The sequence below is a fragment of the Canis aureus genome, chromosome 6 (assembly GCF_053574225.1).
Source record: "Canis aureus isolate CA01 chromosome 6, VMU_Caureus_v.1.0, whole genome shotgun sequence".
NCBI classification, from domain to species: Eukaryota; Metazoa; Chordata; class Mammalia; order Carnivora; family Canidae; genus Canis; species Canis aureus.
The window spans coordinates 3,179,396-3,195,286 of NC_135616.1; the positions used below are offsets into that span (position 1 = coordinate 3,179,396).

At 41.0% G+C, this 15,891-nt stretch overlaps 1 protein-coding gene across 2 annotated transcripts in view; it reads left to right on the top strand.

Moving 5' to 3' along the window:
- The first annotated feature begins 8,214 nt into the window (after nucleotides 1–8,214).
- Nucleotides 8,215–15,891, top strand: part of AFG3L2 (AFG3 like matrix AAA peptidase subunit 2) — a 38,452-nt gene continuing 30,775 nt past the window's right edge. The window contains exons 1-3 of one of the 2 annotated variants that reach the window (XM_077899901.1): nucleotides 8,215–8,373; nucleotides 13,507–13,606; nucleotides 13,988–14,065. In XM_077899901.1, the coding sequence (XP_077756027.1) occupies nucleotides 8,257–8,373; nucleotides 13,507–13,606; nucleotides 13,988–14,065 (295 nt within the window). In that variant the 5' untranslated portion in view covers nucleotides 8,215–8,256. Of the gene's footprint in view, nucleotides 8,374–13,504; nucleotides 13,607–13,987; nucleotides 14,066–15,891 lie in introns of those variants that run through there. The other variant, XM_077899903.1, reaches the window with a different exon arrangement.

Below are 15,891 nucleotides of genomic sequence, written 5' to 3' on the forward strand. Positions count from 1 at the left end.
AATTAGGCTGTACAATTTACACTTAATATGATTATTGATATGATTGATTTTTTAAAAAGATTTTATTTATTTAGTCATGAGAGATACAGAGAGGCAGAGGCATAGGCAGAATTAGAAGCAGGCTCTCTGCGGGGATCCTGGGACCCTGGGATTACAACCTGAGCTGAAGGCAGATGCTCAAGTATTGAGCCACCCAGGCATCATATCATTGACTTTAAATGTCCCATCTTGCAATTTGCTTTCTCTTTGTTTTAACTCTTCTTTGTTCTCTTTCTTGCCTTTCTTCCCCCTTCTTTTGGATTGAGTATTCTTTTATTCTATCTCTTCTGTTGACTTTTTAGCTATAACTCTTTGTTATGTTATTTTTGTGGTCATTTTAGGTTTTACAATATACATCTTTAACTTATCACAATGTAATATCATGATAATATACCTCTCTGCACATAGTATTAGAACATTGGGATGCCTGGGTGGCTCAGTGGTTGAGTGTATTCCTTCAGCTCAGATCATGATCCCAGGGTCCTGGGATTGAGTCCCATATCGGGCTCATTGCAGGGAGCCTGCTTCTCCTTTTTCCTATGTCTCTGCCTCTCTCTCTCTCTCTCTTCCTCTCATGAATAAATAAATAAAATCTTAAAAACAAAAAAAAGACATTGCAACATTATATGCCCATTTTTCACCTCTGGGCCATTCTGCTTTTGTGACCATACATTTTACATCTATGTATGTTTTTTTAAAGATTTTTATTTATTTATTCATAGACACAGACACACACACACACAGAATGAAAGAGAGAGAGAGAGAGAGAGGCAGAGACACAGGCAGAGGGAGAAGCAGGCTCCTTACAAGGAGCCTGACGTGGGACTCCATCCCGGGTCTCCAGGATCACGCTCTGGGCTGAAGGTGGCGCTAAACCGCTGAGCCACCCAGGCTGCCCGTCATTTATATATGTTATACAACCCAGAATACATTCTTATTATTTTTACTTTAACAATAGAATATCTCTTAAAAATATTAAAATAATAAGAAAAAACCCTCTTTTTATTTAAGTATGTACTTACCCTCTCCTGTGCTCTTCATTCTTTTGTGTAGATCTAGATTTCCATCTGAAACACCTTTCCTTCTGTGGAAAGGACTTCTTTTATCATTTGTTTCAGTAGATCTTGTGATGAATTCTTTCAGCTATTGTTTGCCTGGAAAAGTCCTTAATTTGCCTTTGTTTCTAAAGCTATTTTAACTGGATAAAGAATTTTCAGTTGACAATCAAAAAAACATACTTCAAAGATACTGTTCTTCAAACATATTGTTCTTTGATATCTTTTGGCTTTTATTATTCCCTGCAAGCTATCAACCTTACCTTTGTTCCTCTATACCTATATTTTCCTTCTATGGATGATTTTAAGATCTTTTAAGTTGCTAGTATTGAGCAATTATGTTGTGCCTTGCAGTAGCTTTCTCCATGTCTCTTGTGCTCATGATTCATTGGGTTTCTTAGATCTATGGGTTTACAGTTTTCATAAGGTCTAGAAAGTTTCTGGTCATTATTTTTTCAAATATTTTTTTCTGTCCCTCCTTTTCTGTCTTTTCCTTTGGGAACTCTAATTACATACATATTAAATCAGTAATTCCACAATTTACTGATGTTTTGTTAATTTTTGTTGTTCAGTCTCTTTTCTTCTCCGTTTTATATTGGAGAGTTTCTATGGTTATGCCTTTTTTCCCCAAAAAGATTTTATTTATTTATTTCACAGAGAGAAAGAGCACAAACAGGGGGAGCAGCAGAGAAAGAAGCAGGCTCCCTGCTCAGCAGGGAGCCCAACACAGTTCTCAATCCCCAGGCTCCGGGACCAGGACCCAAACCAAAGACAGATGCTTAACCTACTGAGCCACCCAGGTGCCCCTATTGTTATGTCTTTAAATTCACTAATCTTTTCTTCTGCAACATAATCTGCCATTAATCCCATTCAGTGTATTTTTCATCTCAGACATTGTAATTTTCATCCCTAGATGTTCAATTTAATTTTTATATTTTTGAGTTTCAAGTATCTATTTAATATGTTCAATCTTTCCTCTAGTTTCTTGCAGATGCAGCAAGAGACATAAAATTATAAGAGAAGATAGTTATAATATCTCTGTTATGTGTCCCTGTCTACTAATTCTATCACTTGTATCATTTTGGGGTTAATTTTCTTTGCTCATTTTTCTCTGCATTATGGATCTTCCCAGGTTCCTGGATCCATATCTTCAACTCAGGAAAACCACTAGGCTCTGCCTGGTTTTCACTCTGTACTTCATTGCCTGGAGACTGTCTCCTATGATAGGGTGGGGTAATCCTAGGGCTCACCTTGTTTGTCCCCTATCTCTCAGCAATTACTGTCTTTCATTGCCTGAGGTCTAATGTCTTAAAAATTGTATTTCATGTATTTTGTCTTTCCTCCCTTCCAGTTGTTTCAGGCCCTATTGCTCCTTGTTGTAAGGGAGCAGAAGTTTCTCTCATTTAAAAAAGTTGGTGCTATATCAAATATCTTTTTACCCATTATAGCAGTATGAAACTAGAAGTCAGTTATGAGAAGAAAACTGGAAAAACCACAAACACATGAATACTAAATAACATGTTACCAAACAACAAATGGGTTGAGAGGAAACCAGAAAATACCTTGAGAAAATAAAAATGGAACACAACTTTCTAAAATCTATGGGATGCAGCAAAAAACAGTTCTAAGAGAGAAGTTTATAGTGATACACACCTACCACAAGAAAGAAGAAAAAAATCCCAAGTAAACAATCTAAGCTTCCATCTTATTTTTTAAAAGATTTTATTTATTTATTCATGAGAGACACACACAGAGAGAGAAGCAGAGACACACAGGCAGAGGGAGAAGCAGGTGTCATGCAGGGAGCCCAATGTGGGACCCGATCCTAGGACTCCAGGATCACACCCTGGGCCAAAGGCAGGTGCTAAACCGCTGAACCACCCAGGCGTCCCTCTAGGCTTACATCTTAAAGGAATTATAAAAAGACAAACAAAGCCTATAATTAGTGGAAGGAAGGAAATAATAAAGATCAGAGCAGAAATAAATAGAGATTTAAAAAAAATAATAGAAAAGATCAAAGAAACTAAAAGCTGATCCATTGAAAAGATAAATATAATCAATAATACTCTAGCCAGACTCATCAAGAAAAAAAAGAGAGGAACAAAATAAATAAAATCAGAAATGAATGAGGTGAAATTATAATGGATATCTCAGAAACACAAAGAATTATAAGAAGCTATGATGAAAAATTATATGCCAACAAGTTGGACAATCAAGAAGAAATGGTAAATTCCTAGAAACATGCAATTTCCCAAGGCTGAATCATGAAGAAATTAAAAATCTGAATAGTAATAACAATTATAAGTAATGACATAAAAGCAGTAATTTAAAAACTCCTGAAAAACAAAAGTCCAGGACCAGAAAGCTTCACAGATGAATTCTGCTAAATATTAAGAAAAGCATTAGTAGTTGTTCTTTTCAAATTACTCCAAAAAATTGAAGACTTTATGAACTCCAAACTCACTTTATGAAGCCAGCATTACCCTGATACCAAATACTAAGACACCATGCAAAAGAAGAGAACTACAGGCCGATAGTCCTGATGAACATAGGTGCAAAAATCCTCAACAAAATACTAGCACACTGAATTCAACAATACATTAAAAGGAGCATAAACCATGATCAAATAGGATTTATTCCAGGGATGTAAGGATGGTTCAACATCTACAAATCAATCAATTTGATAAACTACATTAAAAAAAAATGAAGGAAATAAATCTCAACAGATGGAGAAAAACAGCATTTGATAAAATTAAACATTCATTTGTGATAAGGGGGTATAAAAGAATGTACCTCAATATAATGTGTATGGGAGAAGCAAAGTGGGTATATCAATATAACAAAGAAGAAATGTATCTCAATATAATAAAGGCCATATATGACAAACCTACAGCTAACATTATATTCAATGGGGGAAAAGCTAAAAAAGCTTCTTCTCTAAGATGAGGAACAAGACAGGAATACCTGCTCTCATCACTTTTACTCAACACAGTATTGGAAGTCTTAGCCACAAGAATTAGGAAACGAAATGAAATAGAAGGCATCAAAACTGGAAGGGAAGAAGTAAAACTATCACTATCTGTAGATTACATAATAGTATACATAGAGAAGACGGGCTCCTGGGTGGCTCAGTTGGTTAGGCATCTGCCTTCAGCTCAGGTCATGATCCCAGGGTCCTGGGATCAAGCATGCTTCTCCCTCTCCCTCTGCCTGCCACTCCTCCTGCTTGTTCTCTCTCTCTCTCTCTGTGTGTGTGTGTGTGTGTGTCAAATAAATAAATAAAATCTTAAAAAAAAGAAAATCCTAAAGATGCCACACACACACACACACACACAACTATTGGAACTAATAAATGATTTCAGTAAAGCTCAGGATACAAAAACAACAGGAAGAAATTGGTTGCATTTAAACATACTATTAATGAGCTATCAAAAAGAAAATTTAACGGGATCCCTGGGTGGCGCAGCGGTTTGGCGCCTGCCTTTGGCCCAGGGCGCGATCCTGGAGACCCAGGATCGAATCCCATGTCGGGCTCCCGGTGCATGGAGCCTGCTTCTCCCTCTGCCTGTGTCTCTGCCTCTGTGTGTGTGTGTGTGTGTGTGTGTGACTATCATAAATAAATAAAAAATTTAAAAAAAAAAAGAAAATTTAAGAAAAAAATCTCATTTAAAATTGCACCAAAATAGTAAAATACCTAGGAATAAATTTAACCAAGGAAGTGAAACAAAATACTTGTACTTTGAAAATTATAATACATTGAAAAAAGAAATTAAAGATGACACAAATGGAAAGATATTCCATGCTCATGGGTTGGAAGAATTGATGTTATTTAAATGTCCATACTACATGGGGGGATGGGCAAACTAGGTGATGGGGATTAAGGAGTGCACTTGCTATGATGAGTACTGGGTGACGTATAGAATTGTTTTAAGCACGATATTGTACCCTTGAAACTAATGTAACACTGCATGTTAACTATACCGAAATTAACATTTTTATTTATTTATTTATTTATTTATTTATTTATTTATTTATTTTTGAAATTAACATTTTTTAAAAAAGAAAAAATGTTCATACTACCCAAAGCAATCTACAGATTCAATGTAATCCCATCAGAATACCAATAGCATTTTGAACAGAGAAAAACCAATTCTTTTTTTGTTTTTATAAGTATTTTTTAAAATTTATTTATTCAGAGAGAGAGAGAGAGACTGAGAGGGAGAAGCAGGCTCCATGCAGGGAGCCCAACGCAGGACTTGATCCTGGGTCTCCAGGATCAGACCCAGGGCTGCAGGCGGCGCTAAACCGCTGCGCCACCGGGGGTGCCCGAGAAAAACCAATTCTAAAAATTGTATAGAACCATGAAGACCCCAAATAGCCAAAACAACCTTGAGAAAGAAGAACAAAGGTGTAGGTATCACACCTCCTGATTTCAAATTATACTACAAAACTATGGTAATCAAAACAGCTTGGTACTGGCACAAAAACAGACATAGATCAATGGAATAGAATATAGAGCCCAGAAAAAAACAACATACCCGTATCATCAATTAATCTATGACAAAGGAGGCAAGAATATATGAAAGGGAAAAGAGTCTCTTCAATAAATGGTGGTGGGAAAACTGGACAGCTACATGTAGAAGAATGAAAGTGGATTACTATACACTACGTACAAAAATAAACTCAAAATGTATTAAAGACTCGAATACAAGACCTAAAACCATAAAACTCCTAGAAGAAATTATAGGCAGTAAGCTCTTTGACATCAACCTTAGCAATATTTGTTTGGACCTGTAACCTTAGGCGAAAGGGCAACAAAATCTAAAATAAATAAATAAATGGGATTACATGAAACTAAAAAGCTTTTGCACAGTGAAGGAAACCATCAACAAAATGAAAAGGTAACTAGTAAACGGGAGAAGATATTTGAAAGTCATACATCTGATTAGCAGTTAATATCCAAAATATATGAGGAAGTTACCCAATCTAATATTTTAAAAAAACCCAAATAACACGATTAAAAAATGGGCAGAAGACTCGAATAGGCATTTCTTCAAAGAAGACATACAGATGGCCAACAGGTACATGAAAAGATGTTCAAAATCACTAATTATCAGGGAAATGAAAATCAAAACCTCAATGAGATATCATCTCATACCTGTCAGATTGGCTATTATCAAAAACAAAAAAAACAAAAAATAGTATGTGTTGGTGACGATGTGCAGAAAAAGGAATCCTTGCACACTGTTAGTGGGAATGTAAACTGGTGCAGCCACTGTGGAAAATGGTGTGGAGTTCCTCAAAGATTAAAAATGGAAATACCATGTGATCCAGCAATTCTACCTCTAGGCATTAGTCAAAGAAAGCAAAACATCAATTGGAAGAGATATATGCACACTTATATTCATTGCAGCATTATTTATAATAGCTAAGACGTTAGCAACTCAAGTGTCCATTGATAGATGAATGGATAAAGATGTGTGTGTGTATATATATATATATATCTCGTATATATATACATGATAAAGATGCATGTGTGTGTATCTATATACACACACTGGTATATTATTCAGGTATAAAAAAGTGAAATTTCGGGATCCCTGGGTGGTGCAGCAGTTTAGTGCCTGCCTTTGGCCCAGGGCGCGATCCTGGAGACCTGGGATCGAATCCCACGTCAGGCTCCTGGTGCATGTAGCCTGCTTCTCCCTCTGCCTGTGTCTCTGCCTCTCTCTCTCTCTCTGTGACTATCATAAATTAATTAATTAAAAAAAATTTAAAAAAAAGTGAAATTTCGCCATTTGCAACAACATGCATGGACTTAGTATTATGTAAGTGAAATAAGGCAGAGAAAGACAATAATAATTAGGACTACAAGCACTGCTATAACTATTAATTTTGTGCTCACAGCACTTTATATGTGTGCAGGCTCATCTTTAGAGCCCATTTCCAAAAATGCGGTATTGGGGTTAAAGAATACATCCATTTGACATTGAGGCAGACATTGCCAAAACCCTTCCATAGGTTTTCAGCACTCTGCGTGGCCACCAGTTATTTCTGAGAATGCCTGCCTGCAGAGTGAGTTGTCAATATTTTGGATTTTGCCACTGTGGCAGGTGAGAAATTCCTTACCATTTTAGTGTCTGTTCTTCCAGATTTTTTTCCCCGCTTGCATATGTGCATATAAGAATAAATTTCTGATGCCACCTTTCAGCTTTCACCCTTCCAGCGTCACCTCCTGCCTTTCCCTTTCCTCCCCATCTCTAACATCAACCACCATTTACATCATACATACTCCTGGCAGAGCTCATAGAAACCTGACATGTAAAACTCGGCTCTGAGGTCCTCTCTCTGCTCCACAGCGTGCAGATGCACTGCGTTCACCAGAGCATCATTTCTCTCTGAAGCGGCTCCCGAGGGGCCCAGGCTGGAGGACACAGGCTCCACACCCTCACCCCTGCTCGTAGTGCACCGCTGTGGGATTGCTGCGTTGGGTGCGGGGGCTTTAGCATCTGCACAGCCTGGGGCGATGCCGCCACAGACTAGGCGCCCCACAAAACAGTTCGCGAGGGACACACCGAGTGTGAATGCCTAAAGCGCCGAAAACGGCCTCGAGCCCAACAGGCAAGGTCCACGTGTGCCCCGGCCGCCTCCGCCGCTCTCTCCCCGCAGCTCCCGGCAGGTCCCGCTCCCAGCCCCGCCCCCCGCTCGCCCTCCTTCCTTTCCGCCGCGTCTCAGCCCCGCCCCGCCCCGCGCTCCACCTCTGCCACGCCCAGCACGCTCGCGCCCCTCCCCCGAGGCCCCGCCCCCACCCTACGCCCCGCCCCGTCTGCCTCGCCCACCGCCCTCACTCGGCTTCCACGCTCCTCCTCCTCAGACCCCGCCTCCGCCCCGTGGAGCGCGGACTTCCGGAGCCGGAGGAGCCGCCGTCGACCCGGGCGCCCGCTCTACGGCTGACGTCAGCACGCCGGGGGGCGGGGCCGGGAGGAGACGCGCGCGTCGGGACGTGGGCTCACCTGTGATCTGCGGGCCCGCCGCGCCGTTTGCTGAGTCTGCTCTGAGCCGTCTCCCGCCGTCCCGGGCTACCCGTCGCTGCCCGCCCGCCCGCCGGCCGCAGAGCCGCGCCTGCGCAGCGCCCGGGCCCGAGCGGGTGGCGCCGGCGGCCATGGCGCACCGCTGCCTGCGGCTGTGGGGCCGGGGAGGCTGCTGGCAGCGCGGCCTGCCCCCGCTGCTCCTGGCTGGCGTCCGCATGGGCCCCAGCGAGCGGTCCTGCCTCCGGACGGTGAGTCCCAGCGCCCTCCGCCCCCGGCCCGGCCCGACCCGGCCCGGCCCTTGGGCCTGCTTCCGGCCCGGGAGAGCAGGGCGTCAAGGTCACCGGCCCCTGGGCGCGCTCGCGGCAGTCCCGGCGTCCAGGGCGGTTCCCCGCGGTGATGGGCCGCGTGCGCCGCGCCTTGGGTGGTTTACCCCGTGGTCCCCGTGAGCACGCGGTGCATGTCAAACCCTGGCTGTGGGATTGGATTTCTGAAAGCAGAACCGGATACTCGTGCGTAAGGGAGCTTCAAACAGATCCTCTGGGACAGTCCTCCGACTTCATTCAGGGCGAACCCATTTTACAGATAGAGCAGCCGAGACCTCACGACGTTAAGGAACTCCATCATATCTCCAGCATAAGTTGCTTTCTTTCACCTGCTTTCACGGTGTTGGAAGATAGCAGCTGTTGTGCATGTGTTTTAAGGGTCACAGCGTGAGCATGATTTAACGAAAAGCACAGGTTTTGGGGGTAAGCTACTCCAGTTCTCCGAGCTTCCGTTTCTCATCTGTTGAATGGGGCTGTTGCTGGCATCCTGGGTCTGGCATGTAGTAGGTAATACATAGGAACTGTGACTATTAATGATACCACCTCCTCAGATTAGAGAATGTTGTGTTTTGTTGCATAAGAAAGCCTGTCCTCAGGAGGAGGCTCTTTTGGTGGTAACCATATGCAGGGCTGCACCGTGCGAGCTGTGCTAGTCCGCTTTCCTGGAGTGATGATCGTGTGCTCTTACGGAACCGCGGCCACAATCTGTCAAGTAAAGGTTCATGTAATGGGTAGTCGGTATCAGCTGTTTCAGCAACACAGTCTCTCCTGCATTCTACCGGTTTTTTAGAGACCAGCCTTGCGGTGGTTTACTTAGAGGCATGGGGCAAAAGGGCATAGTGGTTAAGGCCTGGAGTCCCTCACGGGAAGCTGTCACTTACTAGCAAGATGCCCCTGAGGAAATTATCTCAGCCTCTCCACTTAAAAGGGGTATTGTTATTATTTTTAAAGATTTACTTATTCATGAGAGACACAGGCAGAGGGAGAAGCAGGCTCCCTGCAGGAAGCCGGATGTGGGACTCCATCTCAGGACCCCGGGATAACGACCTTAGCTGGAGGCAGATGTTCAACCACTGAGCCACCCAGGCGTCCTCAAAAGGGGGTATTAATAGTCCTGCCATTCAAGATTTTTTTCAAAGCTTTCTTGCCAGTCTTGGAATGTCTTCATCCCCTTCTTACTCAACTGCCTTGCACTAGGCCTAACGTTTTGTGCATTGCAATCCATGTTGCCATCATACCTTCTTGCCCTCTCCTTTAAACCCTAGAGAATATTGGATTCAGGTAATAAGCTGGTAGAGATCTATCTGCCCTGTGAGTTTGCAGTTTTTATGTCAGGAATCTTATCTTAAAGCCCTTTCTCTTTTGAGTGGTACTATTGTACTGTGATGCTTTGATGCTGAGGTATAAGGAAGCACTCTGTGCTGATGGGAATCCCTGATTGGGGATCTGTGACACATTCCATGGTGTTGCTTTGAAGATCTGTCTGGGGACATTAGGGCATTATTACTGTGCTGCCTGCAAGAGAGTCTGAAAGAACAGATTTGCCTTTAGGTCTGTGCTGCCGTTAAAGGTCAGGCACAGAGTATAATTCTCACGGTTTTTCTGGGAAAAAGATTTTTTTTTTTAAGATTTTATTTATTTACTCATGAGAAACACAGAGAGGGAGAAGCAGGCTCCATGCAGGGAGCCCAACGCGGGACTCGATCCCAGGACTCCAGGATCACGCCCTGGCTAAAGGCAGACGCTCAACCGCTGAGCCACCTGGACATCCCAAGGAAAAGATTTTGATATGACATGTCCATTCTCATGTTTTACGCTCAGAAGAATAAGACTGATGAAAAAGCATCTAAAAAATGTTCATACTGTCAAACATAAAAGCTAACTTGCTAAAATGAGGTTCTCTAAACTTAAATTTTGTAAGTTGATATTTTTTATGTTATCCTTTGATTGGGCTTGGATTAGATAAGCAGAGAAAAGTTTTATTGATGGTGCCCTTAGAGAAAATAACCTCAGCATTAAAAGCAATTACAGGATTATTGCTAGAAGTATTCCAGGTCAATACAATTATGAAAATAGAAGGTTTATTGGTCAATAAATATTTATAGAGTACATAGCTTGTGCCTGACTTTGTACTTTATGGTGACATAAAGACTTACTTTATATAGTGATGTAAACAACCCTTACTCTCAAATAGCTTTCAGAATAACTGGGGGACACCTGGGTGGCTCAGTCAGTTAAGCGTCTGCCTTGGGCTCAGGTCATGATCTCAGGGTTCCTGAGATCAAGACCTGCATCAGGCTCCCTACTCAACAGAGTCTGTTTCTCCCTCTTCCTCTGCCCTCTGTTGGTGCTCGTGCTTTCTCTATTTCTCTCTCCCTCTCTGTCTCTCTCTCTCTCTCTTTTGCAAATCTTTAAAAAAATTGGAAATAATAATTTAAATGTAGGTATCATCATAGGATTTTAACAGTGCTTTTCCATACACTAATCCATTCAGTCCTGAAGGTGGCATCCCTGGGAACTAGTTGGTTCTCCCATTACAAATGTGTAACTGAAGTTCCTAATACGAGATGTGTTAAAGATCATTGTTTTAAAAATTCAGATTTCTAGCTTTAACAAAATTAAAAGTTCTGACACTGCCTGGTGATTATAGATCCTTCAAATCCCAGGCCTAGATGTGACTTGTAACGCCCTTAGGTCTCTTGAACTCTCTTCTCTATGCTACCTCTGTTACATATACGTAGAGGTTTTGTATTGTTGGATGTGTTATACTATCCTGTAATAGATGTCCTCCGTACTCTCCCTTACACTCCAGAGTTTCTCAGAGGTAGAGCTTGGTGCTGACCTCCTGACCTCCACCACTTAGCAGTGCATGACCTGGAGTAGATGGTTCAGTGGGCCTATGTGACTTGATTTATCCATCTTAACTAACAGGTCATTTTAATCTAAACTCTTAATGGATTTGGTATTGGAAAGCTTCATTCCCTTATGATACATTCTTATTTATTATTAGTGGTTATTTCATAGGCCAAGTGTTCCCAGGGGTCAAGGAGGGCCTAATGCAACAGAAGCTCCAAATTCTGTCAGACTAGCATTGCTGTCAAACAAGATCAATGTCAGTGTTTCTGTCCTATTTTGCTGTGTAGAGTTATATATTAACTTGTAGTTAAATCAGCTCATTCTTTGTATTTTTGTTGAAATTTTTTAATTCACATCCCATAAAATTAATCATTTTAAAGTGTACAGTGGTTTTTGGAATATTCTCATGGTTCTACAAATCATCACCACTGTCTAATTCCAGAACATTTCATCACCCCAGAAAGAAGCCCTGTGAACACCAATTAGAGTCACTCCCCAACCAGTCCTTTAGCCCTAGGCAACTACTAATCAATCTACAGTCTTTATAGATTTGCCTATTTTGGACATTTCATATGGGTGAAATCATGTAATGTGTGGCCATTTGTATCTGGTTCCTTTAACGGCATAAATTTCAAGTTTATTCATGTGGTAGTATTTATCAGTGCTTAAATTCTTTTTTATGACTGAGTAATATTCCATTGTTTGCATATACCACATTTATGTCTTCACCGTCACTTGGTAGACATTTGGGTTGTTTCTACTTTTTGGCTCTTGTGAATAATGCTGCTATGAACATTCATGTACAAGGTTTTGTGTGGACAGTTTTCCATTTTTTTTGGAGGGGGGAGCAGATTGACTGGATCACGTAGTAACTCTGCCTTTAACATTTTGAGAATGCTGAACTTTTTCAAAGTGGCTGAACTGATTCCCATTCCCACCAACAGTGCATGAGGGCTCCCCTTTGTGCACATTCCACATTCTCACCATTATTGTCTTTTTGATTATAGTCACCCAGCACATGTGGTTTTGTGATGTTATATTTTCCTCATCAGACCATAGAGACAATGCTGGTGGTTACTAATACAGATGAACTTCTCTTTAAAAGTTCTCATCTGTATTTAAAAGTTTGTTCTCCCCAAAAATGGTGATGAATTTTCACTTTGCCAAAAGATAGGATTACTTGGCCTTTTTCATCTACAAATTTGGATGTATCTCCCCCAATGCACCTTGCTTTTAATTGTGAACCTAAAAATTTAGTAGGGAGCTTGTTCAGTTTATGTTATATTGCGATTTACCTAGACTGTATTTTAAAAATATAGCAAAACATTTTATTTATTTATTTATTTATCTAGTTATCTATTTATTTATTTATTTTTTAAGATTTTATTTTTATTTATTTATGAGAGTGTGAGAGAGAGAGAAAGAGAGAGAGGCAGAGACACAGGCAGAGGGAGAAGCAGGCTCCATGTTGGGAGCCTGATGCGGGACTCGATCTCGGGACTCCAGGATCGGGCCCTGGGCCAAAGGCGGGGGCCAAACTGCTGAGCCACCCAGGGATCCCCCAAAACATGTTATTTAAAGCAGAGATGTATCTGTAATGGACTTGTATAACCAGTTCTCACCAGGATGGCAATATATTAATACCTTTAGCAAATGTTACTAGTGTAAGGATTATCAGCAATGTGAGACCATGTCTTCCTTATTGTGGAACTAAGATGAATTTAGTGTTATATTTACAAGCAGTACTGTTACAATTTCAGGTGAATAGTCTTGTGCAGTTTCATGGACCCTGCACACAAGACAGCAAAAAGGAGCAGATTTTCTGTGTCAGTTTGTCTTTTGAATGCTACAAATTGAGTAAATAGTGCCAATGTGAATGTGTTGGTAGAGAATAGTAATTGGGCCACAGTTCTAACTTAAGCATGATTTTGAAGTATTCTTGTTTTCTGGATCATAATTTATGTCTCCTGGTTTGGTTGCTGAAATAGAGTGGCACAGTCCCAGGCAACCCTACTTCTCCCTTTTAAAGGGTTGGGGGGAGGGGCGGGCATACCCTCTGCTAATCTGTAACCACCTGCTGAAGGGAGAAACATTTCATTCACTTTGCCATATTAGGAAAAGAAGTCCTTTTAAATCTTTTATCTTGATATGCCTGTATCAAGTCCTTGTAAATCTTTTATGCCTGTATGTGTCATGTTGCAGCTTTATCGATACGCTACAACTCAAGCAACGACCAGCAGAAATTCTCTTTTGACAGATGTAATTGCTGCTTATCAGAGATTCTGTTCTCGACCTCCAAAAGGTAAACACACTCAGGCATGATCATAATGTTCTATATTCTTAAAGATGTGCCAGGCGCAGGTGCTTACTAAATAGATGCATAGCTGTTGTTTCAGGTTGACTCTTCTGTCTTCTGTAAATCACCTCCTACCTCCTTCTATCTGATTGCAGTGATGAAAATGTATCCCCTTCAATTATAACAGTTGAAGGAAATGAAATTGGCATGCAAATGAGGCTTTTTTTCTTCAACTCCTCTGGTTATTTAGGTGTTGAGTTATTCCTACACAAGAAATGCTGTACTTTTAGCTTAAGCATTTTAATGATGTATCAGCTTTAAAAATGACCATACATACATAAAACCTAATGAATTTTAGTTTGAGGGTATTTTTTTTTTTTCTAACAGGATTTGAAAAATACTTTCCTAGTGGAAAAAATGGGAAAAAAGCTAGTCAACCTAAAGAAGTTACAGGAGAAAAAAAAGGTACTTTTTAAAAAGATAATGTTTGAACTAACTTCTTTCCTCTAGGATATGCTGTTACTGATGGTTTTCACTGAACGAAGTGTTCTCTTGAGACAGTTCTGAAGTGGAAGGTTACAAGTGCACGCAAAATTCCACAGACCCTGTGTTTCATTTCACCTTTATTTTCTGTTCATATTTTCTTGTCAATTTTTTCAAACTGAATTAATTTGAGTTCACCTTAGAGTATTGACTGGTCAATATCCATCATATTTAACTGGAAAATATGTTTTACACATAATCTAAATCGTTGAGACAAATCTTAGAAACCTAATACATGCAATTTATGTGGCACATATTTTTTTGTTTTCAAATTGTTTTCAATACATTGTTCCTCAGAGTCTGTCTTACCTTGAGTTTCAGGTAGGGTGTCTTAGAGCTTGGTGGCTGGGGGAGCTGTGGTGGGTAGGTCCTGAGTCTCCTGTCCCCACTTCACACATATGATAGCATTTAGCACAATGCCTAGCACATTTCATCTTTGTTTTTAGGGAAATGAAGGGAAAAATATAAAACAGCCTTTGTTTTTAGATGCACTTGAATCTAGTTGGAGAGACAAATACATGCTCAAAAAATGCAGGGAGTGAAAGCAAGGCCAGGGGATAAGAGAAAGGAGAGGCACTAGAGTGACCTGGCCAGAGTCATAGGCAATTTGTGCGGTGTTTCCCAGAGGTATGGTAGCTTGTCTTTTTATCTTGGTTTGGGGACAGATTAGGAAAGGTCCATTTTTAAATATAGCCTGTTTTGTACCTTTTCCATATGTGTTACTTTGTCCCAGAGTAGTAGGGAATCTTATTGAACAACGTTAGAAATGCGCTTTACAGTTTCTCAGCCCTGTGCTTCATGACAGGTAGGACTTACCTCTCTCAGACCCTGCCTCACCAAACTCGGGTGCAGAAGCTCCTTGTGTGCATCATGGTAGGGTAAACATGTCAGGAACCTCCTATCCTGCAAAGCAGAGGGGTCACTTCACAGTAGTTGAAGATGTTAGAGTAGGATTTGTGATTCTTTGAGGATAGAAAAGGGTGGGGGAGAGATGTTAATGACATATTAGTTTCCCAAGGCTGCTGTAACAAAGCATCACAACTGGGTGTCATGATCAGCACAAATGTTATGTCTCACAGTTCTGGAGGCTGGAGGTCCCAGATCAGTGTGTTGGCAGGGTTGGTTTCTTTTGAGGGTCACGAGGGAAGGATCTGTTTCAGATATTCCTCCTTGGCTTACAGGTGACTATTCTCCCTTGCTGCCTTCTCTTTGTGCATTCCTGTGTCCAAATTTACTTTTTTTTTAATAAGAATGCCAATTATATTGGATTAGGATCCACCCATATGACCTCATTTCAAACTTGATTATTTTTCCTCTAAAGATTCTATTTCCAAATAAGATCACAGAGGGCTAGGACTCCCAACACATGAATTTGGTGGAGGACATAACTCAGCCCATAACAGTGACTAATTTCAGATTCTTGGAAACTAATTTATGTGGGTAAGGTGTTTTGTTTTCGTTTTTGTTTTTCTGTCGTTGATTATCAAAATCATGCCTTGCTTACAGAAGAAACTGTTAACAGTGTTCACTTCATGAGAGTGGGAAAGGGGAGCACCTACTTTCTACCTTCAAGTGGGAACTCAGGAATTCATTTACCTTCACCTCAAACACAGCTCTGTCATTCACTCAGTGTTACTTAACACTGCAACCAGTTATTACTAAGTTTCTTAAGCTACACTTTTTTACCTATAAAATGGGTGTAAGTAGCATACTTGCCACGTTATTGGTGTATTGAGCAAGTATCGCAG